Here is a 25,773-nt window from a genome sequence, read left to right on the forward strand (position 1 = left end):
ACCAGGGCACGAACCTGCGTCCCCTGCATTGGCAGGTAGACGCTCAACCACTGCGCCACCAGGGAAGCCCCCTCACTTGATTCTTAAAGGGGTCTGTAACCTTAAAAAGAAGTTGCAAGCAACAGGGAATCTTTGAAGAACTTTTAGAGCGGTGGGACATGATGAGATTTAAGTATCAGAAAGATCACTCTGGCAGCAATGTGAAAGACAGAATGAAAGAGGTGACACTAGGGTTAGATGGCAGCCTAGACAAAAACGATGAGGGCCTAGACTGGGAGAGTGGCATTTAGGAAAAAACAGAGATATTGGACAAGAGACGCCTAGGAAACAGAAGCAACAGGACTTCCATCTAATCGGCCATGTGATTAGATTTCAAGGTGTTGGAGAGGAAGGAGGAGATGTCCCGTGACTGGCTTAGGCCACGGGGAAAACGGTGGTGCAGTTAACTGAGCAGAGGCGGCTTTTGGTTCGGGAAGGTAGGGGTAGGGGTGATATATTTATATTTGGATCTGTTGAGTTTGAAGTTCTTGTGGAACATCGATGTGGAGTTGGAAGAGACTGCCTCAAGAAAATACGTAAAATTAGACGGGAAAAGGGCAAGGAATGGAACCCTGAGGAAAACCAACATTGAAGGAATGGGCAGAGAAAGAGGAGTTCCATGATGAAAACTAACACTAACACTAATTAACATTAAACTAAAACTAAAACTAACATGATGAAAACTAACAGCGGTTCCATGAGGAAAATTAACTAGCAAGAAAGGCAAGAGGAGAACCAGGACTTAGCAATGTCTTGGAAGCCAAAGGAGACAGTTTCAAGAAGTGGGAACATTGCCAAATGCATCTGATAATTGATCTAAGGTGAGGACGAGAAGGTTGGGCTTGCCAACAAGAGGTCATTGGTGAGCAATGATGTCAAAACTTACCTCATACAGAGTGAAGTAAGTCAGAAAGAGAAAAACAGATACTGTATGCTAACACATATATATGGAATCTTAAAAAAGAAAAAAAGAAGGTTCTGAAGAACCTAGGGGCAGGACAGGAATAAAGACGCAGACGTAGAGAATGGACTTGAGGACACAGGGAGGGGGAAGGGTAAGCTGGGACGAAGTGAAGAGAGTGGCATGGACATATATACACTACTAAACGTAAAATGGAAAGCTAGTGGGAAGCAGCCGCATAGCACAGGGAGATCAGCTCGGTGCTTTGTGACGACCTAGCGGGGTGGGATAGGGAGAATGGGAGGGAGACGCAAGAGGGAGGGGTCATGGGGATATATGTATATGTATAGCTGATTCACTTTGTTATAAAGCAGAAACTAACACACCATTGTAAAGCAATTATACTCCAATAAAGATGTTAAAAAAAAAAAGAAAACTTACTTATGACATCACTAAGGCAAAGCCCCATGAAGTCTAGAAGTCTAATTGAAGGACTTAAACGAATCAAAACAAAAATCTGTAAAGGAAGGGGGCTTCTCAGAAGCTTTAGGAAAAGCCTGTGTGTATGAAAAGGTTAGAGTCAACACAAAGCCATCAGTGCTTTAGGAAAGATGAATAAACTCAACTTAAAAAGATCAGAACAGATACGAAACTATTGTTTATTTATTTTCTAGACTTTCACGAGGCCTATGGAATTCTCTTTCGGATACCTGGAGTCCCGGAGTATAAATCTGTAATCTTAAGAAGTAAGGAAAAAACCTTCTGAAACATATAGGCTGGAATGCTGTTTCCTGCTCCGTAGGTGAGCAAGAGTAGGGGAGAAAACATTTAAGGAAAACAAATCACGTAAAAGGTTTTAAGTGTAAAGCAAACAGATGGTGGACAGGAAATATCCAAATCCATTGGGCAGAAGAGAAATCCCATAAGAAGATTCTCTTTTCTCCTCCCTCTGCCTTCTCACTTCAACCGTATCAACCTCCAGAGGTCATCCTTCCTGCCTCTGAATTGGATATCTGAGTGTTTCCCTAGAAATCGAGTTTTAGGACCCCTTTTGTGCCTCTGTGCCTGTGTCTCAAACCCCTAGTTCCCTAGAAATCACAGACTGGGCTGTATAGATAGCTTACACTAGAAAGTCCCAGCAATTCTTTTTTTTTTTTTTTTTGGCAGTTCTGTGCAGCATGCGGGATCTCAGTTCCTGACCAGGGATGGAATCTAGCGGGCCTCTCACTGTTGTGGCCTCTCCTACCGCGGAGCACAGGCTCCAGGCGCGCAGGCTCAGCGGCCATGGCTCACGGGCCCAGCCGCTCCGCAGCATGTGGGATCTTCCCGGACCGGGGCACGAACCCATGTCCCCTGCATCGGCAGGCGGACCCCCAACCACTGCACCACCAGGGAAGCCCCCCCAGGAATTCTCTGGGCTCTCCTACTTAACATCACTGGCCTCTTCTGGTCCCAGGCCAGTCTTTGGCTGCTCCATGTTGCCCTAAATAACCCTCTATGAGCAGCTGTCTGACTTATTAGAAGCAAGATGAAGGATAAGATTACAGGCACCATCCAGTGGGTACTCTGGGTACAGCCAGGAGGGGCTCTGGAGAGCATCAGACGCACATACTTTGGAGTCTCCAATTACAGCCTGTTGGGAAGAGGCTTTAGGGAGAACTAGGGGTGATGGGTCTCTATGACATGAGATAGAAGAAGAAACAATGTATGACTTGGTCACTACCTTTTTGCTGAAAAGTTTCTTTCTACCCTAACTGAACATTAAATAACAAATAAAGGACATGAGGAGCAAATATTTGTTAGATGTGAATTATACTTTCTGATGGATATGCAATTAAAAATTGTAAATCCTACAACAGCAATCCAGAGAGGGAATAGAATCCTGTTCCTGTGAACCTTTAAAAATAGGATAAACATGCATTTGGAATGGACTGCCTGTCTGGAGACAGAGGGGTAGAGTAGATGACTGAGGTCCTCTCCAGCAGAATATGCCGATTTCATAAGGCCAAATGTAGCATGGTTTTAAGAGGACTGGACCACTTCTGGGCTGGAAAGGGAGTTAGGATTTGGTATCTAATCAGCCCAGTTTCTGAGTTCAGGATGTCTGATTCCTGGCCACTCTTCTACTTTAAGAGGTTACTAGCCTTGCTAAGTTCAGGGAATGACAGAGCTGAGGCCCCTCTTGATCTTATAGAGCCCAAACTCACTTTCCCATGTGTCCCACAGCCTCTAGGGAAAAACCTTTCTGTGCCCTTTCCCTGTGAGAACTAGGGCCCCTCAAACCCATCTCCAGGAAGGTCACTTCTGCATTTGAGCTGCTCTCTCAGTTGGGACCTCTCAGCTCTACTTTGAGTTTTCTGTTTTGCTTCCTTCCTCCCTAGAATTCCATCCTCTACCACTCTCAGTCCCTACTGACATGCACCTGTGATGTTATGGGGATTCACAGTGGGGTGTTTCCCTGGGTACACTGTGCCTGTCACAGAATCCCATAGGCGTCAGTCCAGTTGGGCCCTCCAGAAATGAGCTTATCAATAGCCCCTGCCTCCACAGAAGACGATCCTTCCCTTAAAGTGGGTGATGGGCATCTCTAGAATAAGAGGGTCTCTCTGCTCAGGATCAGAAGCTGAGAGGGCTCTGCTGCTCTTGGACCCATGTTAAATCTTAGACCTTTTTTTTTTTTTTTTTTTTAACCTCTTTCCCTTTCCAGGAAGCTCTACTTTTTCATAAATGCAGAACTCTGTGTGCTTCATCTGGAATTTTTAGCAGGCTCTCACTTCCCCTAATCTGACAATACAATTCCACAGGCCATCCTACCAAGGTTTTAGGATCAACACTCAGAGTTCCTGTTGAAGAACTCATTATTGGCATGGGATTCTTTCCAGGAGAGGAGAGAGAAGCAACAGAAGCCAGGTCAGCAGTCTCTACAGCCTCCAGGAGGGCTCTGCATTCCTAATCTGGCTCCTATTCCTAAACTCAGGCCTCTGTGCCCTCCTTCCTGTTTCCTCATTAGAGCGTTCTCCTGTTCATAATATATCACAGTTATAAACATTAGTTTAAAATATACTTAAAGTCTAGCTTAACCAATATACTAATAAGAAGGATCAGAAGAGCAAAGATGGTGTGTGACTTTTCCACTGATGTAGCCTTAGTGCCTACCATCCTGTTTGGCACACAGCAGATGCTCAACAATTCACTTTTTATTTAATTAGTAATGCATTTATTGCATCATGTACTATTCTAAGCACTTTACTTAAATGACGAGTTCAGTTTCTTGAAATCTATCTTTTTCATGAACTTTTCCCTGGTTAATCCAACCAACGCCTATCATTTCATTACATAAGTGGATTCTACTTGGTTAAGACACACTTGATTATTTTTATTTATGTGCCTTACGTAAGAATTCTAGTAATGTATGATATCTTTCCTCATTAAAGTTCCCGAAGGAAATCAACTTCCCCACAACACACAGGACAGGGCACTAAACAAAGTGGGTGCTTGACACAAAGTCTAGGAAAGCCTAGGGAGAGTGGAGCAGAGGGAAGGGGAGGCTAGCTGACATCCCCTTCTTTCTCTCTTTTCCTCATCACAGTCTCCATGTCCTAGTATCCCTTTCAAAGAAATTCTGCCTCTCTTCAACACATCACAAATTACGATATACAAGAACGTACATCAAAGAGGGAAAACAGTAAAAATAAATAAATAAATAATAAATTGAGAAAAAGACACCACATCCCCTATCTGCCACTTCATCTTTCCATATACCTGATATTTCTGACTCCTAGGTTTCTTGGACTCAACCCAGAGACGGGTTCTCTCTGGCTTTGCTTTCTGCCCCACCCCCTTGGATATGTACTGATTAACTGCTGCTGTTCCCGTCTGTTCAAGGGTTAAAGGAATGGAAGGGGAAGAAAGGCCAGAGAATGACAGAATGACGCAGAAGTGTGCCTAGTAGAAGGAACTGTGCTGTAAGAGTGAGGCACCTAACCCTGGACAGTGCAGGAGCTCTGCAGACATCAGAACTGGTACCTGAAGATTCACTAGGGCCCACCAAATACCAATGCCAAATCTCCTCCCTTCCCCATCATTTCCAACGTACTTGAAGTGAATCCACCTACTGCCCCCTCAACAATTTTATCTCTTTAGTCTATTTCTTTCCAATGTTGCTTGAGAAAACACCAGTTTTCTAGGTACCAAAGGACCAAATGGTCCCAAATCTTCAGAGAAACTTGGAAAGATGATTTATGGAGACTTAAGTAAATAAAAGTAGAGCAAATGAAATCCAAAAGCACTGTGGACTTAGATCTAACGGAGTTTTAGGGAAGCCCAATATTCCAGCGTGAATCTACAGCAGGAGGATCTTCAGGAGGATAGTTCTGTTCTACAGGCTAGGGAAGTGAGGAAATTCAAGGCAGCCTCCAAGCCACGGCTTTCGTCTCCCCCCAAGCTGGGCCCTCCTCCTTACCTTGGGCATCGCCACCGGAGGTTAACACGGCGATGGCTTTGCCAACCCCCAGGGTTTTGGCTTCATGGTGCTCTTCATGGGTCATGATCCACTCTAGAATTCAAGAGAATGGCCAGTTAAGACACAGCGGGATCAAGGTGCTATGAGCTCAGGGAGTGATGGCTCTGTTAGACTGGCTACAGCCACCTCAGTCAGGCTCTCCCACTGCACCGAGTCTGAGCTTGGCAGCCTGGGATCTTTGGACTTCCTCCAGAAGAGAGCCACACCCCACAGAGTGACAAGCTGAAATGTCACAGAAATCAAGCCCAAGACTGCAAAAATCCTCGCTAATGCCTCCCACCCCAATTGGAGCCTACCTGGAGAATGCGCTAAGGTCAAGGAGAAGGGTGGGTGACTGAACAGAAATGAGAAAGGAAAAAGTTAATTTAGCCTCAAAGATTCCTCCCTTTTAATGAAGGGAAGGGCTGTTGCAGCGGATAGGAATCAGATGAGGCTTGGGGCACTGAAAACTAGCGAAGTGGAAGCAGAAAAGCAAGGGCAGGGTGGGTTATGGTGAAGATTAGGGTCGGGTGTGATGGAATTGGGCTAAGCTAGAACAGGAGTTTGAGGTTATAGAGGCACATTGGAGCTCGGGCAAAATAACGGTTCAGGCTCAGGAGTGGTTAGGGACTTTCTCTGGCTTTTCCCATCCCTCTCAGGGTCTCTGCCTCCTAAGCATCTCTTGATCCTTTATCTTCAGGCCTTGTTCCTCACACTAAATACTATCAAATGGGAAGAGTAACACAAAATCACTGCCACATATACACAGATATGTACACGTGACATGTGAACACCTTCCTATTTTTGTCTTTAGGGCTTCTCTCTCTCAAAGGAAAACAAAAGACCTACTTTCGTATCCATAAAAATGCCAATGGAACCATCACTCTCCCAGTTATCCCGGCTAAAATCTGTTATTTTTTAAATTTATCTCCTCTTTACTCTCAGAATCAAAACGGTTACCAAACCCTATTATTCTTCCTTCTTATTATCTTCCCTTATCCTTCTCTTCCTTTCTGTCCTCATTGCCTCTTTCCACCTGAATTCCTTACTACAACAGCTGGTCTCCCTCTGCTTGTGCTTCCCTTCTCCACTCTATTTGAGACACAAAATAAACCTCCATGGGAAGGTCATAGGCCCCTGAGGCCTCGGTGGAGGGAGGATTCATTCACACGAACAGGAGCTGATGACCTTTAAATACAGCTCATGTTTCTGCTGTGAACCCAGGGCAATCAGGGTAGCTGCTGATAAAGACATGGGTCACATCCACATACAGATCCACACACATGCCAATAAAATACATGCAATGAGACACTCATGAAGAAAAACATACAGAAACACACATAGTGCTGTTAACAAACACAGATTCACAGACATGCTACATATAATCAGTGCTGGCAGATAAACCCAAACTTTTTGGGTTGGCATTCAAACTTCCATGATCTAACTCTTGCCTAGAGTTTCAACCTTTGCTCCCATGAATTCCCTGCTCCGTTATCACCTGAACATTTCTTTGTTCCTCCCCACTTTTGTGCCTGTGCACACTGCATCACTTGTCCGGAAGGCCACCCTGGTTCTTTCCACAGATCAATATCCTACTCCATTATTTAAGGCCCGTCCTAGTCACATCCCTGTTAAACCTATTAAGCCCTCACTGATTACCACAGGTCAAGGAGGGCTTCTTTCTGGACCTCCTCTAATCACACATTGTCTGAAACCAGATCATTCACTTAGCACTTAATTACTACTTTATGCGATAGTTTAATTGCTTCTTACTTACTGAAAAGGTTGGACTAGATAAGGAGTCAGCAAACTACAGCCCACGGGCCAAATCAAGCCCTTCTAATGTTTTTGTATGGCAGCAAACTATGAAAAGTCTTTACATTCTAAGTGGTGGAAAAAACAATTCCATGACATGTGAAAATTATATGAAATCCAGATTTCAGTGCTCATACCACTCACATTCTTTCGCATATTATCTATGGCTGCTTTTGTGCAGAAGAGATTATTGTGACAGAGACCCGATAGCCTGCAAAGCCTAAAACATTTACTATCTGGCCTTTAACAGAAAAAGTTTGCAGACACCTGGACTAATGATTGCTAAAGTCATTTCCCCAACTAGACTGAAAACTCCTTAGGGGGTAGATAATGTTCATTTTTTAAACTCTCCCACGGCCTACCAAAGCCTAAAGAAGTCTATGCACATAAGAACAGGAGTTCAATAAACTCTTATGGAAAGCATCAGTGAACTGACAAACAACAGGAAATGCACACAAATATAGAAAAAATTTTAAATATGCTTGGATACAGATGTACCTCTATATTCCCTCTACTTCTAACACATACAGATACAAATGGGACCTAAGAAAGAAGATAGTGACAAACAGTGAGAGGAATACAAACACACATAGATAGAAACACTCTCCTATTTAACCAGAGTTAAATAGTTAAACCAGAGTGTTCCTGTGCAAATTTCTGCAGTTCTCAAAAAAAAGAAAGACTAAGTGGTGGCAAATAGGAAGGCAAAATTTTGGAAAGAAAAGAACAAAACATGTGAGTACTATGCTGATCCCTTTTTCCCTGAGTTTTTTTCTTCTCAGCCACTCTGGGAGCTCATCACTGGCAGAAACCCATACAGGGATCTTCCACCCACAGAGGCTTCAGTGAGGGAGAGAATTCATCATAAACGGGGAAGGTTAGGAGTGCTGACCGGCAAAATACAGCTCAAATTCTTCTTCTGCATCTCTATGTTATAGAAGCACCAGTCACAGATATGCAAGCAGATTCATGAATAAACAGATCAACAGTGACACACGTAGAAACAGATATGTTAACACCTATATATAAAATCACAGGCGCGGAGATAAGCACGCGGGAGGGAGAAATACTGGAGTGGCAGCATTCTAGGTGCACTGATTTCAACTGGATGAGTGCCAGGGTAGGAGTCGGGCAGCCGAGGGCCACGAGGTCCGAATACCACCCACCCATCCGTGATTTCCAGGCAAAGGGGCAGTGCGCGCAAGCCGAGCGAAGGGGCTAGGATTCTTCACCCATCCCCCGCCTCAGCCCCTTCTTCTGATGCTATGCCACCTCTTTTTTTCCCTTCTGCTCCTTTCTGTTCTCCCCACCGCCTCCTCCCAGCACGTTCATTCCCACCTCGCTCTCAGCTTTCCCCCTCGCTCTTTACCCAAGGGCCCCTCTTGCCTTACAGCCTCAGCTCTCCTCCGCCCGGTCTTCCTTGCAGATTGTCCTTGGGGAAGGGGGGAGGGGAGCTTGGCGAACACGGGGAGGAGCCAGGTGGAGGCAACAGGGGAGGGGAAAGAGGAGAGCCTTTCCAGCCTCCACTAAGCTGATGCTGGCCCGGAGGCTCCGCCTCCTCCTTGTCGCTTTTCTCCTCCCCTTCCCCCTCACGCTAAGAACACAGCTCAAATGTGACACCGGCTTAGTCTCTTCACTCCGCAGAGGGTTCTGGAGTCCCCGCATCTATCTCGGGAGCCTTCAGCTCCTGTGTACAGTGGGAATCAGAATTTATTTAGTTACTTCCCTTGTCATCAGAGACACTTTTTTTCCGAGCGGGGGCTGCCTGAGACTCCTTGCATTCAAACATCCTCCACAGTCAATGATAAGCCTCCCTCTCTGGCCCTATCCATTGTCTCCCACCTCTATCACTCTTTGAACAAACATTTATTGGAAGTCTGTGTGCCAGGTTTTGTATTAGGTTCTGAGAGATGAAAAGACAAGTGAAACAGAATCCCTGCCCTTGAGGAACATTGATCACTGGTATTTTCTATGGAGGGACCTCAAAAACTCCTTTTACATTTACGTACCTTTCTCAGAGAAAATACGGAGAAGCTACCTAGGAATGAGAGTACTAAGAGGCAAGACCCCTGCCTTGATAGCCTCATTCTCAAGACTGCACTAGAAGCGGATGCAGGATTCTGATAGTGAACCAAGCATATCTGTTGGGCTACAAAGCAAACAGAATCCATTCTGGGAACATAGGTCCAATACTACCACAGCAAGAGGTGCAACCTTTACTCAGATCCTCTTTACTCTTTCCACTGCTCCACCCATGCCTTGTTTCAATGCCTCTCCACAGTCATCTCTCATCTCCTTGCTGTTTCTACTGCCCTTCCTCTCGCTTTCTTTCGTCTCTGCACCTGAACATTCTACAAACAATAAGAATGCAAGTGACTAGGAGATAAAACCATGTGACTACACAAAATTAACTTTTGTACTGCAAATGATACCATCAAGAAAGTGAAAAGACGGGGCTTCCCTGGTGGCGCAGTGGTTAAGAATCTGCCTGCCAATGCAGGGAACACGGGTTTGAGCCCTGGTCCGGGAAGATCCCACAAACCGCGGAGCAACTAAGCCCGTGCGCCACAACTACTGAAGCCTGCGCGCCTAGAGCCCGTGCTCCGCAACAATAGAAGCTACCGCAATGAGAAGGCCGCACACCGCAACGAAGAGTAGCCCTCGCTCGCTGCAACTAGAGAAAGCCCACGCGCCGCAAAGAAAACCCAACACAGCCAAAAATAAAAACAAACAAACAAAAAAATAAATTTAAAAAAAAAAAAAAGAAAGTGAAAAGACAACCCATGGAATGGGAGAAAATATTTGCAAATCATATATCTGATAAAGGACCACGTATCGAGAATATGTAACTCTGGCAACCCAACAATAAAAAGATAATGGAATTTAAAAATGGACAAAAGATCTGAACAGATACCTCACCAAAGAAGACAGAAGATGGCAAATAAGCATATAAAATGATGCTCAACATCATATATCATTAGGAACCACAAATTAAAACAGAGACACCACTGCAATCTATTAGAATGAAAAAAAAAAAAAACTGACAATACCAAATACTGACAAGAATGTGGAGCAACAAAGAACTCTCATTCTTTGTTGGTGCAAATGCAAAATGGTACAGTCACTTTAAAAGATAGTTTTGCAGTTTCTTACAAAGCTAAATATAGTATTACCATATGATCCAGCAATCACACTCCTAAATATTTACACAAATGAGTTGAAAACTATATCCATACAAAACCCTGCACATGAGTGTTTACAGCAGCTTTATTCATAAGTGCCAGAAACTGGAAGCGACCAAAATGCCCCTCAAAAGGTGAATGGATAATCAAACTGTGGTACATCCATACAGTGGAATCTTGCAATTAAAAAAAAAAAATGACCCGTCAAGCCAAGAAAAGACATGGAGGAAGCTTAAATACAAATTGCTTAGTGAAATAAGCCAGTCTGAAAAGGCTACGTACGTATGTATGATTCCAACTATATGACAGTCTGGAAAAAGTGAAACTATAAAGACAGTGAAAAGATCAGTGGTTGCCAAGGGCTCAGAGTAGAGATGGAGCAATAGATAGGCAGAACACAAGGGATTCTTAGGGCAGTGAAACTATTCTGTGTGATACTCTAATGGAGGATACGTGACATTATGTATCTGTCAAAAGTTATAGAACTGTACAACACAAAGAGTAAACCCTAGTGTAAACTATGAACTTTAATCAATTATAATGTATCAATACTGGTTCAACAATTGTAACAAATATACCACACCACTGTAAGATGTTAATAATAGGGGAAACTGAGGAGAAAACAGAGAGGATATATGGAAACTCTCTGTGCAATCTGCTCAATTTTCTGTAAGCCTAAAACTTCTCTAACAAATAAAGTCTATTAATTTCAAATATATATTCTGTTCAATGAAATATCAAATAAAATTGTGATATTAAAAAAATGGGCAAGGGTTTGAAAAGACATTTATCTAAAGTAAATATACAAATAACCAATAAGTACATAAAAGGCACTGTCTTTTTTTGAAGATTATTATTAATTCCATTTCTTTAATACATATAGGCATATTCAAATCATCTGTTTCTCCTTGTGTGAATTTTGGCGGATTGTGTCTTTCAAGGGATCGGTCCTTTCCATCTAGGTTATCAAACTTGTAGGCATAGGGTTGTTCATCGTATTCCTGTATTATACTTTTAATTTCCATGGCATCTGTAGTGATGTCCCTGCTTTCATTTTGGGTATTAGTAATCTGTGTCCTCTTTCTTTTCTTCTTAGTTACCCTAGCTAGGGATTTATTAACGTTATTGATCTTTTCAAAGAACCAGCTTTTGGTTTCATTAATTTTCTCTGTTGATTTCTTGTTTTCAATTTTATTGACTTCTGCTCTAATTCTTTTGGTTTTTTTTTTTTTCCTGCTTACTCTGGATTTAATTTACTCTTCACCTATAGTTTCCCAAGATGGAAACTTAGGGAACTATAAGAGATTTAGATCATCTTCTTTTCTGATATATACATTCAAGGCTATAAATTTCCCTCTAAGCACTGCTTTCTCTGTATCCAACAAATTTTAATAAGTTGTTCTTCATTTAGTTCAAAATATATTTAAATTCCCTTGAGATTTTTTCTTTGACTCATGCGTTATTTAGAAGTATGTTGTTTAATCTCCAAGTATTGGGGGATTTTCCAGTTATCTTTCTGTTATTGATTTCTAGTTTAATTCCACTGTGGTCTGAAACCAGCCATCGTATAATTTCTGTTCTTTTAAATTAGTTAAGATGTTTTTTATAGCCCAGAATGTGGTCTAGCTTGGTAAATATGTTATCATGTATGTATGAATGTATGAATGAATATGTATGGGTGAATCATGTGACCCTGAGAAAAATTTATATTTGGCTGTCGTTGGATGAATTGTTTTTTACGCTTTTTTCCTGGTAATTGATTTCTAACCTCATAGCATTGTGGTCGGAAAAGATGCTTGATACGATTCCAATTTTCTTAAATTTACCAAGGCTTGCTTTGTGACCCAAGATGTGATCTATCCTGGAGAATGTTCCGTGTACACTTGAGAAGAAACTTTAATCTGCTGTTTTCGGATGGAATGTCCTATAAACATCAATCAAATCTATCTGGTCTATTTTGTCATTTAAAGCTTGTGTTTCCTTATTAATTTTCTGTCTGATCTGTCCATTGGTTAAAGTCTCCCACTATTATTGTGTTACTGTCAATTTCCTCTTTTAAAGCTGTTAGCATTTGCCTTATGTATTGATGTGCTCCTATGTTGGTGCATATATATTTATAATTGTTTTATCTCCTTCTTGGATTGATCCCTTGATCATTATGTAGTGGCCTTCCTTGTCTCTTGTAACATTCTTTATTTTAAAGTCTATTTTATCTGATATGAGTATTGTTACTCCAGATTTCTTTTGATTTCCATTTGCATTTTCTATCCCCTCACTTTCAGTCTGTATGGGTCCCTAGGTCTTCAGTGGGTCTCTTGTAGACAGCATATATATAGGTCTTGTTTTTGTATCCATTCAGTAAGCCTGTGTCTTTTGGTTGGAGCACTTAATCCATTCACATTTAAGGTAATTATCGATATGTATGTTCCTATTACCATTTTCTTAATTGTTTTGGATTTGTTTTTGTAGGTCCGTTTCTTCTCTTGTGTTTACCACTTAGAGAAGTTCCTTTAGCATTTGTCGTAGAGATGTTTGGTGGTGCTGAATTCTGTTAGCTTTTGGTTGCCTGTAACGTTTTTGATTTCTCCGTCGAATCTGAACGAGACCCTTGCCGGGTAGAGTAATCTTGGTTGTAGGTTCTTCCCTTTCATCACTTTAAACATATCATGCCACTGCCTTGTGGCTTGTAGAGTTTCTGCTGAGAAATCAGCTGTTAACCTTATGGGAGTTCCCTTGTATATTATTTTTCCCTTGTTGCTTTTAATAATTTTTGTCTTTAATTTTTGTCAATTTGATTACTATGTGTCTCGGCGTGTTTCTCCTTGGGTTTATCCTGCCTGGGACTCTCTGCGCTTCCTGGACTTGGGTGGCTATTTCCTTTCCCATGTTAGGGAAGTTTTTGACTATAATCTCTTCAAATATTTTCTCGGGTCCTTTCTCTCTCTCTTCTCCTTCTGGGACCCCTATAATGCGAATGTTGGTGTGTTTAATGTCCCAGAGGTCTTTTTGGCTGTTTTCATTTTTTTTTTCTTTCTTCTGTTCCGCGGCAGTGAATTCCACCATTCTGCCTTCCAGGTCACTTATCCGTTCTTCTGCCTCAGTTATTCTGCTATTGATTCCTTCTAGTGTATTTTTCATTTCAGTTATTGTATTGTTCATCTCTGTTTGTTCTTTAATTCTTCTAGGTGTTCGTTCTTTAATTCTTCTAGGTCCTTGTTAAACATTTATTGCATCTTCTCGATCTTTGCCTCCATTCTTTTTCCGAGGTCCTGGATCATCTTCCCTGTCATTATTCTGAATTCTTTTTCTGGAAGGTTGCCTATCTCCACTACATTTAGTTGTTTTTCTGGGGTTTTATCTTGTTCCTTCATCTGGTACATAGCCCTCTGCCTTTTCATTTTATCTGTCTTTCTGTGAATGTGGTTTTTGTTCCATAGACTGCAGGATTGTAGTTCTTCTTGCTTCTGCTGTCTGCCCTCTGGTGGATGAGGCTGTCTCAGAGGCTTGTGCAAGCTTCCTGATGGGAGGGACTGGTGGTGTGTTTCTTTGGTGGGCAAAGCTCAGTAAAACTTTAATCCACTTGTCTGCTAATGGGTGGGGCTGAGTTTCCTCCCTGTTGGTTGTTTGGCCTGAGGCAACCCAGCACTGGAGGCTATAGGCTTTTTTGGTGGGGCTATCCAGGAGGGCTCATGCCAAGGAGTATTTCCAAGAAATTCTGCTGCCAGTGTCCCTGTCCCCACGGTGAGCCACAGCCACCCCCCCATCTCTGCAGGAGACCCCCCCAACCCTACCAGGTAGGTCTAGTTCAGTCTCCTGTGGGGGTCACTGCTCCTTCCCCCTGGGTCCTGGTGCACACACTACTTTGTGTGTGCCCTCCAAGAATGGAGTCTCTGTTTCCCCCAGTCCTTTGAAGTCCTGCAATCAAATACCTCTAGTCTTCAAAGTCTGATTCTCTGGGAATTCCTCTTCCCGTTGCCAGACCCCCAGGTTGGGAAGCCTGATGTGGTGCTCAGAACATTTACTCCAGTGGTGGACTTCTGTGGTATAATTGTTGTCCAGTCTGTGAGTCATTCACCCAGCGGTTATGGGATTTGATTTTATTGTGACTGTGCTCCTCCTACCATCTCATTGTGGCTCTCCTTTGTCTTTGGATGTGGGGTATCTTTTTTGGTGAGTCCCAATGTCTTCCTATCGACTGTTCAGCAGTTAGTTGTGATTCTGGTGTCTCGTAAGAGGGTGTGAGTGCATGTCCTCTATTCCGCCATCTTGAACCAATCTTTCGATGAATTGTTGATGTCAGTAATATTCAGTTCATTGATGGCATTGAGTTTAACTATGTCTGTACTTATTTTCTGTATGCTACGTCTGTCCACTCCTGAAAGATGCTGAAGTCTCCATTTCTGATAGTCAATTCATCTATTTCTCCTTTTAGTGCTATCAGTTTTTGCCTCATGTAGTTTGTGTGGGGCCTTTAGGGACTTGCCACCCCCTCACTTGTTCCCGTAAACCAACCTCTTGCGCCACTCCTTCTCCCTATCGAAACCAATTCTTCTCCCTATCGTGTGCCACTCCTTCTCCCTATCGAAACCAATTCTTCTCCCTATCGAAACCATTCTTGGAGTTTTTCAGTTGACGGGGACTTAGCAGGCCGAATTGGGACTTTAATACCCCGGAAGTTAAAAAGCCAGGAACTAATAATTACCGACCGGTACAAGACCTACGAGAGCCTTACTTTGCCTTCGAGTGGAAGGATCCAGCCTCTGGGATGTCAGGCCAGCTGACATGGACTCGCCTGCCACATCGGCCTCCTGTGTGAGGTTCAGGGAACCCCGGTGCATCGGCTCCTAATAAACCTCTTGCGTGTTGCAGCGGCTCTCGACTCTTGGCGGTTCTTGGGCGAGTTGGAATCCCTCGTAGACCGTTTGGGTCTAACAGTTTGATGCTGTGTGTTAGGCACATAGACATTAAGAATTATTATATCTTCTTGGAGAATTGAGCCCTTTATCATTATGCAATGCCCTTTTTCAACCCTGGTAACTCTTCTTTGAAGTCTGCTCTGTCTAAAATTAAAATTATCCTGCTTTCTTTGATTAGTGTTAGAATGGGATATTTTTCTCCATCCATTTACTTTTTATCTATAGATATCTTTATATTTAAAGTGGGTTTTTTTTGTAGATAACACATAGTTGGGTCATGTTTTCAGATCAACTCTGACAATCTGTCTTTTAATTGGCACATTTAGACCACTGACATTCAAAATGAGTATTGGATTAATATCTACCATATTCATTACCATTTTCTATTTGTTGTCCTGTTCTTTGTTCCTATTTTTGTCTTCCACTCTTTTTCTGCCTTTTGTGGTTTTACCTCAGTATTTTATGTGACTATTTTCTCTCCTTTCTTAGCATATCAGTAATACCTTATTACTTCTTTTAGTGGTTGCCCTAGAATTTGCAATATACATTTGCAACTAATTCAAGTTTCAAATAATACTATTTCTGAAGATTTCCATCTCTCTGCTTACATTGCTTGTCTATTCTTACATGCTATTTTATCCATTAGAACCCTTAGCACATTAATCATAGGTGTTCAAAATTTCTGGTCTGATAATTCCAACATCACTGCCACGTTTGGTTCTGATGTTTGCCCTGTCTCTTCAAATTGTGTTTTTTTGCCTTTTTATATGCCTTATAACTTTTTCTTGGCAGCCAGACATGACATACTAGATAAAAGAAAATGGACTTGAGGATATGGGGAGGGGGAAGGGTGAGCTGTGACAGGGCGAGAGAGAGTCATGGACATGTACACACTAACAAACGTAAGGTAGATAGCTAGTGGGAAGCAGCCGCATGGCACAGGGATATCAGCTCGGTGCTTTGTGACTGCCTGGAGGGGTGGGATAGGGAGGGTGGGAGGGAGGGAGACACAAGAGGGAAAAGATATGGGAACATATGTGTATCTATAACTGATTCACTTTGTTATAAAGCAGAAACTAACACACCATTGTAAAGCAATTATACTCCAATAAAGATGTAAAAAAAAAAAGAAAGAAAGTGCTGTAAATAGGCCTTAATGATGTGGTCTTAAATATGGAGGGAGGGAAAGCATTCTACAGTCCTACGGTTAGATTTCAGTCTTTTACAGTGCCTATGCCTCTGGACTATGAATTTCACAAGTGTTTCTTGCTTTTTTTTCCTCCCCACCCCCCTTAGGTGGGATAGGACAGCTAGAGTGGGCTGGAGTTGGGTATTTCCCTTCCTCAGGTCAGTTAGACTCTGATAACTTACCCCAGTAAGTTAGGCTCTGGTTAACTAGTTTCTCCTGAAGGCAGGCCTTGTTAAGAAGAATAAAGTACTCTTGTAACAGGCAGGAACAAATCTGACTCCGTATTGGATCTATTTCTTTTACTTTAACCTTTGTAGTCTATTCCTTTTGCTACAAGTCAGTCACTAATGGGATGTTGCTTAAATTATACATAATGGTCCATCTCTGAGAACCCTGCCTCCCATAAAATGAACGTTAAGCTAATATACTTTGTTTACCTTACAGGAAACCTTCTGACCAGGTCCACCTGTGAATGGCTGCAGGGAGGAAGAAATGAACATATGTAGGAACCAGGATTTTAACCCCCCTTTTAGTATAAAAGAAGCCTGAATTCTAACTCAGGGAAGATGGTTTTTGGGGACACTAATCTACCATATTCTCAGTCTGCTGGCTTTCCAAATAAAGCTGCTATTCCTTGCCCCAACAACTCATCTCTCAATTTACTGGCTTGTCATGAGTAAGGCAGTACAAGCTTGGACTTGGTAGCACTCTGGTTTAGTTCAAAATGGTTCCTCTTCTCCTCTCCCTGCTGGAAGCCCAAGGAGATTTTTCTCTGATATTTACTGTGGGAATCTGGTCAAACTCTTGGAAGTAAATCTCACAATATTATGAGGTCTTCCTTTGATTGGATCCCCCTATAGTTTTTTACTCCTAGAATTGTGTGCACTGAGCCTCCAGTAATTTATCAATTACAGTTCAGGCTTTCCTACCCCTTCACTGGTTCCCGAGGTTTCCACTCCTGGGTCTCTGCTCCAGTAAGCTGTGATAAACTGTATTCACCTGTTTGTCTCTCCAATTTTGGGGTCAACAGTTTGCCCTTTGTCTTTCCCTCTCTTACAGATTCAAGAAGAGTTGTTGGTTTTTCAGTCTTTTTACTATTACTTGCTGTTAGCACGGAGTATGACTTCTAAGCGCCTTACATGGGGAAACTGGAAGACAGAGCCCAAATTATACATATTAAATGGGTGAATTTTATGATATGTGAATTACATCTCAATAAATATGTATTTAAAATTTGAAAAAGGAGAGGCTGGAAAAGCTCCCCATACATTCTGGGGTTTTTAACTCCAAAAATTAATCTAAAGGCTGAAATTTAAAAATCAATCCACCCCTTCCCCTTTCTACCCACTACAGACTCCTATATCTTCATTGAAAGTGTTCTTAATGAATTACTACATTAATGAGTCTACCTTAATTAGGTAAAGACAAGGAAATGTCACTCACTCATAGCCTTATCCCAAGATACTTGATCCTTTAGATCCCTTTTTCTGTCCAGGGATCAATCATCCCTAGGAGTTCCTAGAAAACTATATGAGCACAATTCAAAGGAATATCATCTTAAAAGGCACCTAGGGAACTTTCAGGTCAGTTGGAGGTTGGAATCACAGAAAGTACTTAGGCCTTGCCTATGGTCATCCTGGTGTAATACCCAAATTTGAAGATGTTACTCTCTGAGAGCTAAATTAGTAAAAAAAAACCAACCCAAAATAGAGAGTAGCTAATGGAAGAAATACATCATATTAAGAAATGGCTGTAAATGTCTTGTTGATAAGAATTTTGAGAAACCCCTATTCATTATTAATTTATTCATACATTCAACAAATATTTATTGAGGACTCATTATGTGTCAGCCACTGTGTCAGGTACTGAGGTATAATAAGCTCTCAAGAAGCTTATCTAGAGGGGCTATCAAAGGTTCATAGGAAGCTTATATTTCATTGGACCTGGGATATAATTGAAGAAGTCAATAACCCAATTAACAATTATAATATATCAAATTCTTATGCCATAAATATATTAGTTGAGGGAAAATGGAGTAAGAAAAAAAAATGGGACCTGGATAGTAAGAATTTGGCAGTGTTTATTTAGTACTGTTTGAGAGAAGAACACCAATGGATATACATATTCCAGTATTAGAGAGATGGATGATATGATAAGACCATGACAGCTCCTTATATGGATTTTCCTTAATTTTAATCTTAAACTCCAAGACCATACATTTCACTTTTTCATAATTTTCTGTTTATCAAAAAACTTAAATTTCAAATATAGTTTCCCAGGAATCTTAACAACTTGGAAGGGGCATTTTAGTGAGCTATGGTTGACTTATGAATCAAAATTTGGATGTATAATTTGATGGTGGAATGATGACAGAAGGGAATGTTTGAGATCTGGGAAGTTCTAAAAACTATGGTATATATCCAATCCTCGGGCCTCTAATAGGGGAGTCTGAGAAGCATCCCTCAGGGCATGGTGCTGGTATGTGACGCCTACAGGTAAACATAGTATGGTGACTAAGGAAGAAGAGGTTGAGAAAGGGGTCTAAACATTGTCATACAAGCTAGGGTGCCTAAGGAAATTGTCAGGAGTAAAGCACATAGCTTAGCAGAGTTAAGGACCAGGAGTCACAAAAACAAAGCAGCAAGTTAGGCAAACAAGAGATGGTACCCCCAAAAAATCTTGAGGCGACGAGACTAAGCCAGTAGCTGAATTTGCCCTATTACAAGATTATTTTCATTACTGGTATGGTTTAATGGGGCTGAAAAAGGACAGACACCCTGGACCCCTCTTCCAGAGGAGAAAGCTAAAATGTCCTGGGTTTGCACTGGAAAAAAACCTGGGGTCCTCAAATAGGCTTCTCAAGGGGGGCTTATGCCCATTCTAATGACTCAATGATAGGAATTAGCTAGGGTTCTGCTGGAAATCTAGAACTTTGTCCAAAATATAATCAGCTTTCTTCAGTTGTTGAGGTTGGTAGCTAGAATTCAGGCTTTAGGGGACTTGGCAGAGAGTGAGGGGAAAAAAGACTTGAACCCAAAAGAAGAAAGTCAGTTGGACCCAGAAGGCCATGTGGTTAAAGTCTACTATTTCTTCTACCTTGTACTATCTGTTGGTGGTCTTCTTGTTTTCAGCACATTGGGTAAAGCTAATGTGCACAAAGGAGAGCCACCTTATACGTCATACGCTGGTACCAAGCAATGAACGACATATTGTTTACATAGATCCTCATAGTACAGGAAGACATTTAGAAGGTCCTCTTAGACTCCCCAGAGCTTTCTAGGTATTAGACAGCTATTTGGGATATTGGCATGAAGTCCAGGCTAATAATAGGGGAAAAATTATAATTATCACGAAATAAGGCATTCTGGGGGAGAGAAGTACAAGAAGATGTTTAAAGAGAATTCTGCAACAGCTAGATAGGAAGAGCACTTGAGTAAACCAGCTGAGGTATCCTAAACTACTTGGTTCATATGCTCTGCCCATTAACCCTGTTAAGTAATGGTAGTTAAATAAACATATAGAGAGCTTTGGAGAGGACCCTCTAAACTAGGATAAAATTAGACATTACTGCCAGGAAGTTGAGTAGTTCATGAAGACAGAAGATCTCTTTCACAATGATTACTAAAGGCTGGTATAGATGAGGGGCAATAAAGAGGATGTTGTATGCTGTACTCATGAGTCCATTCACTACCACTAGGATGATATGAGAAGATAAAGATTATGTTGCTAATGCTAGTGATGGTGCACTAGGACCATCATTTAGGCATGAGAAGTAGGTATGTCAGTCATCCAGGTGTAAGTCTAAGCCAGGAGAAGAGGAAATAGCATACTATAGGTTTCTTGTGTTCAGTCAACAAATATTGAGCACCTATTACATGTTAGGCACTGTTCTAGACACAAGGGGATCCAGGATTGGAAAAAAAAACCTGTCTATCCTTATGGAGCTTAAATAATAGTGAGGAAAGCAGGTAATGAACAAGTTAGTCAATTAGTGATAAATGCTTTGAAGAAAAATAAAGCAGGGCAAAGAAGCAGAGCAACAAGTGTGCTATCTGAAGTAGGGTGTTCTGGAAAAACCTTGCTGAAACGACATTCTAGGAAGAAGTCTGAACAAACAGTAGAGAAAACCATGCTACCAGTTGGAGGGGCAGCTTTCAGATGGGGAGAATAGCAAATGCAAAGGTTCTGAGGCAGGAAGAAGTTAGGAGTATCATACCCGAGGATCACCAAGATTTCCTTTGGACCAGAATCAGAATTGTAAATGGGTTACTATGACTTGGTGGGTTCATATTGTGAAACATATGTAGCACTTAGGTATGGGTCTCTCTCTGGGTTGAAACAAATATCTGTCTGGTCCTCTCACTTCTACACAACCCCTGGATCTCATCTAGTCCTTACCTGACTAATAAGCTATTGTGTGTTTGCCTCCACTAGAATGTAAGCTCCCTGAGGACAGACCCTGGGCACAAGCATGAAACCACTGTCTGCGCTAGAGAGTCATCTTTAGCTCTAGTTGGCATAGGATGACCCCTGGAGACCCTGCAGCCTCTACTAGCAACAAATATTAAAGTTTCTGACACAGTGCACTGGCTTAAGACAAAGCTTCTTGATTCCAGTCCAGCAGATTCAGCATCACCTGGGTCCTTGTCAGAAATGAAAATTCTTGGGCCCTACCTGGAACCTACTGAATCAGAAACTCTGGGGCTGAGGCAGAGCAATGTGGTTTAACAAGCCCTCCAAGTGATTCAGATGAACAATGAAGTTTAAGAACCATTGTTCTAAGTTGTGGCGGTCCAGGAACACCAGTCACTTGAAGAATAAATCTGCATGTCTCAAAGGCCTGGGGGGTTCCTATGGAGTCATTTCTGCCAATGAGGATCAACTTCTTGAGAAAGCTAGCTCAAGAAAGAGGTTACAGGTAACAAGATGACCCCTACCGCAGGCTGAAGCACCACATTCAAGTCTTGATAAGGGCAGAGGTAAACAAAGTCTTTAGCCGAGGTGTGAAGACTCAAGCTTGGACCAGATACACTTTTTCTTTTCTTAAAGAAGAAAGTTTAGGGGGATATCAGAGAAGCGAAGACAAATAATCATTATATAAGACAATATTGGGAGTGAGTCTTCTACTTCAGATCTTCTGCTTTACCTCATCGAGCATAATGTGAAAGGCCTAGCTGTTTAGCAAGTCCAAGGGATATATCTTCAGGCTCTTATACACATTTCCCTGGGTTAACTGAGAGGCAGTTTAACAGGGGGCTCAGAGTAGGGTGGTCCAAGAGGATAAATAAGATCATTTCTATTAACCAATGGAAGATGCAAAAAAGGGTTCCACAGGTCTACTGGTATCCTTGCATACTTGACTGGAAGAAAAGCATCTTTAAGGCTATTTTCCTACTCAATGATCTTTCCAATTTAGTTGATGACATTATAAAAGCCCTGAAAATTTTAGCTTCATGAAAACACAAGTTCCTTGGAGCTGGTCCTGAGAGGTTGGGATCGGGAGCTCAATGTTGAATGGTGACTAGGTTGAGATGAAGGCAGTCTTGATAGAGGCAGAGCTCCCACTGATTTTCCTTTAGCAAGAATACAGGTTCTTACAGCATAGAAGTGGTAAGACCCAGAAGGCATAGCATGATTTGGCTCTTCTACTATCTTTATAGTTGGCTCCCCAGCTACTCCTCCCCTCACTCAAGTTGTACTGGCCTCTCTACTCCTCCAATGAGCCAAACTCCTTCTCATCTCAGAGCCTACTGTCCCTTTTCCCAGAAAGCTTCTCTTTCCCCTTTGCCTGGCTAATGCATACTCATCTCTCAGGTCTTCCCAAGAAAGGGTCTTTCTGACTTCTCAGGCCAGGTTAGGTGCTCCGTTTTACACTCTGATTACATGGTATTTTTTCCCTTCATTGTACTTGCATCATTCTAATTATCTAGCCACACGTGTGATCATGTGATCACTGTCTTCCTCCCACAAGACCATAAAGCTCACGAGGGCAGGCAATGTACTGATTTTCCTTACTTTTTTCCCAGTGCCAAGTACAGTACCTGACATAATATGTGCTAAACAACTTTTCTTGGAAGGAACAAAAAGGAGGGAGAGAAGGAGGGAGGTAGAGAGGAAGGAAGAAAAGGAAGGGAAGAGGAGGGAATGAAGGAGGGGAAGTAGGCAGGGAGAAAGGCGGAAAAGGAGGAATGGAGGCCCCAGTGGGGCAAATTGGGAAGATATTTGATTCTCAGTCTCTAATGGGAGAGTTGGAAGGGTTAAATGTAGCTCTTACCTGAGGCCTCAGTGCTTAAAGGCAGAAGTTGAACATCAAAATTTTGTCCCTGGGATAATGCTGAGTTCAAACCACAGAAGCAGTTCCAAATGGGTCATCAGAGCAAAGGGGGTCTGAGGTGAGTATTAAGTATAGAGCAAAATGAGAATGGGAAAAGCAGGGAAGAAGAGGGCAAATAAGAAATAATCTATACAAATTCGGGAAACTGCAGGACGAGTCCACCAGCTGGGCTTATTTCTTTACCTAGCAGCTTTTTATGCATGGGCAAAGCAATGTCTGATTAAAGGGACACAGACCACACACAGTTGCCATATATAGATATGTATTCTTCCAACAGCTTAATAAACAGGAATTCTTGCACACAAACCATTTTCTTGTGAGTCTGGTTAACCCTGGGTACACTAAGGGGACCGAATTAAGTTAGAGTGTATGCCATTTCAAAGCTTAGGACTGGATCCTGGACCACGGTGCCCTGCTAACATGCTGGAGCTCAGTGAAACTCTACCTAAGCAGTCAGCTGGCCCCTCCCTTTCCTACATCTCCAAGGCATCCTCTTTTCAAATTCAACATTTTTGAACCAAAGTTATCGAGCTCTTAATTTATTATCTCCCTTCTTGATCGTCAGCTCCTGGGGGAGAGGGAAAGCATCTAGTTCATTTTCTCGTCTCCTACTGAGTCTAGTACAATGACTTCAAATAGTAAGTGCTCAAATATTATTGAATAAATATTGCTATATACTTCATAGGTGCTGGGAGTAATTACTCCAATGAATTTGTTAACTTCTTGAGGAAAACCTTTTTAGACCTGAATTCCTTCTGGAAATATAAGGAGTTGGACTAAAGAAACTCTAAGGCATTTCCAAATTGTAAACTACTGGGACAATGACAAGGTTATGTTACAACCTCTCTTATCATTTCTAGCATATTATTGGGTACGTAGTGGGAACTCAATAAATGTTTGCAGTGAACTGACTCCAATACAGATATATTTAAGTTGAGAAGAAACACAGAAATGTGTTTCTGAAGTTTTATATAAATTGCCTAAGAGTTGGACACTACTTAAAGAGAAATTTGTTATTAAGTGGATTCTGAAGGTGCATACTTTTTATGATATTTGGAGTCACTTTGTGATATAATGACTCCTTAATTTATTTTTTTAAGTTTCACATTTTTATATATCAAGGTTCCTCATAATAGGTTAAACCAGATTAGCAGCTTACAGTTATGAGGGAGCCAAATGACTTACTATTGAGTAAATCAAGCTATTCTTCATAGAGGGAACTGTCCCTCTTTCTGTAATTTTACAGATTTCTCTCTCTCTCTCTCTCTCTCTCTCACACACACACACACACACACACACACACCAACTTTCTCCCCTGCGTCTTAACTCATATTTTGAATTCAGTAAGTCTATCCTAATTTATAATGCTACTCATAAATTTTTCACTTTCCAATACTTCTTTCCACATTCCTCCCCCTTGTTTAACCACCCCTTGTTTAACCACGTGCCTCACCATTTTTAAAAATAGGTATGCCTTCCACGGCGTCTGGATCATCCATAGTATCTAGACTCTTCAAGGCGTCTGTCTTGGATGGTGGCTTTTGTATGAGCATGCTGCAAGTTGAAGCTTCCTCAGCTGAGAAGCAATATTTCTAGGTCACCCTCAAGGTGGGATTCAGGGAGGGGAGTGCTCTTTATTCTCTTTCACTTTCTCTAAGGCTCTCAGTTAGCTTTCCAGGGCATTTTTCACATAAATCCAGTGACAAATTAGAGAAGTGATGACTCTTATCAACAACTATCTTACCTCCAAAAGGTTCTACTATTTTGACATAAATGAGGTAAAAGCAGAACACATAACTAGAAACTTTAAGACTGGGGTGGAAGAGAAAGCCATTTTTCTTTGGGACTCTATTTATCTTATAGGTTTTGGAGTGTCAATTCCAATGGCAACAAGGACTCCCACAGATGAACCTGGAAAGGTTGAAATAATTCACAAAGGACAGAGAAATCAACTACCAGCTCATGTGCTATAAGTCTTGTTCTCCCTCAACTTCCAAGTCCTCCTTACCTGCCTGGGGCCTATCCCCACACATCAGGCCAAAATCTCACCTGATACTTGTAGAAGGAAAAGACAAGCCTCAGTCATAAACATTTTAGCATAGTGGGGATGGAAAAACAAGGTCAGTTGACTGCTAAAGCCTGCCTCTACACTAGTAAGTCTCATATCCTGTACTGCGGTTCCCTGCAAGAGAACCCATTCTGTCACTTGAGTATGATCAGGAGACACTGGTACCTGTTCTCTGAGGAGTCCTGACTAACTGGCGAGACTGAATCACACACATGAAAACTTTCAGATGCAACTCCTCTTTATGCATGGTTGTCTCCTAGAAATAGAGACAGAGTTTAATGCAAATCAACAGATCTGTGGAATGATTAACATGGACAAAAGTGACATGGACCAGGTATGTTCAATACTAACAGGCCTTAGGACCTGACAGTATAAAATGTCAGCATATGAAGTGATACATATAATCCACTTTTATACATTTGACAGGGCAAGATATCCTGAACTCAGCACGCATCTTCTCCAGCAGCTGGGAGTAGCTAAATGGCTGGGGGCCTCCAGCTCAGCCAAGTCTGACCTCAGACTGTGGCTGTCACCTGGGTCTAGAGTGCTTACTCAGAAGCATTTCTCCAAGACTTCTAGACAGGGCTTGGGTCCTGAGGCCCGCCAAGCTGAGGGACTTGGTAACAAGTCTAAATGAACAAACACATTTCTTCTCATTATTTTCTCTTAAAAATAAAGATTAAAGGTTAATCAATTCGGTCCCAGGAACAACAACATGGCCATTTAGTTCTTCAGAGGGCAGAAATCTGGGTTTGACCCCAGATAGCTTTCCTCACACCTCCTGGAGGAGTGTTTCAAACTCCTCCAGAGTTCTGGAAATTTCTACAC

The 25,773-nt window shown here is 41.9% G+C and overlaps 1 protein-coding gene across 1 annotated transcript in view; it reads right to left on the reverse strand.

Annotated features, from left to right (window-relative positions):
• The window catches only part of PFKM (phosphofructokinase, muscle), a 42,196-nt gene extending 17,004 nt beyond the window's left edge, over positions 1-25,192 (reverse strand). Inside the window, exons 1-3 of the mRNA XM_024736990.1 lie at positions 25,111-25,192; positions 24,331-24,453; positions 5,403-5,495 (exon numbers count right to left, since the gene is read on the reverse strand). Of these exons, the coding sequence (XP_024592758.1) occupies positions 5,403-5,495; positions 24,331-24,453; positions 25,111-25,192 (298 nt within the window). The remainder of the gene's footprint in view (positions 1-5,402; positions 5,496-24,330; positions 24,454-25,110) is intronic.
• Positions 25,193-25,773: the final 581 nt, after the last annotated feature.

This window comes from Neophocaena asiaeorientalis, unplaced genomic scaffold (assembly GCF_003031525.2).
Source record: "Neophocaena asiaeorientalis asiaeorientalis breed wild unplaced genomic scaffold, Neophocaena_asiaeorientalis_V1.1 scaffold134, whole genome shotgun sequence".
NCBI lineage: Eukaryota > Metazoa > Chordata > Mammalia > Artiodactyla > Phocoenidae > Neophocaena > Neophocaena asiaeorientalis.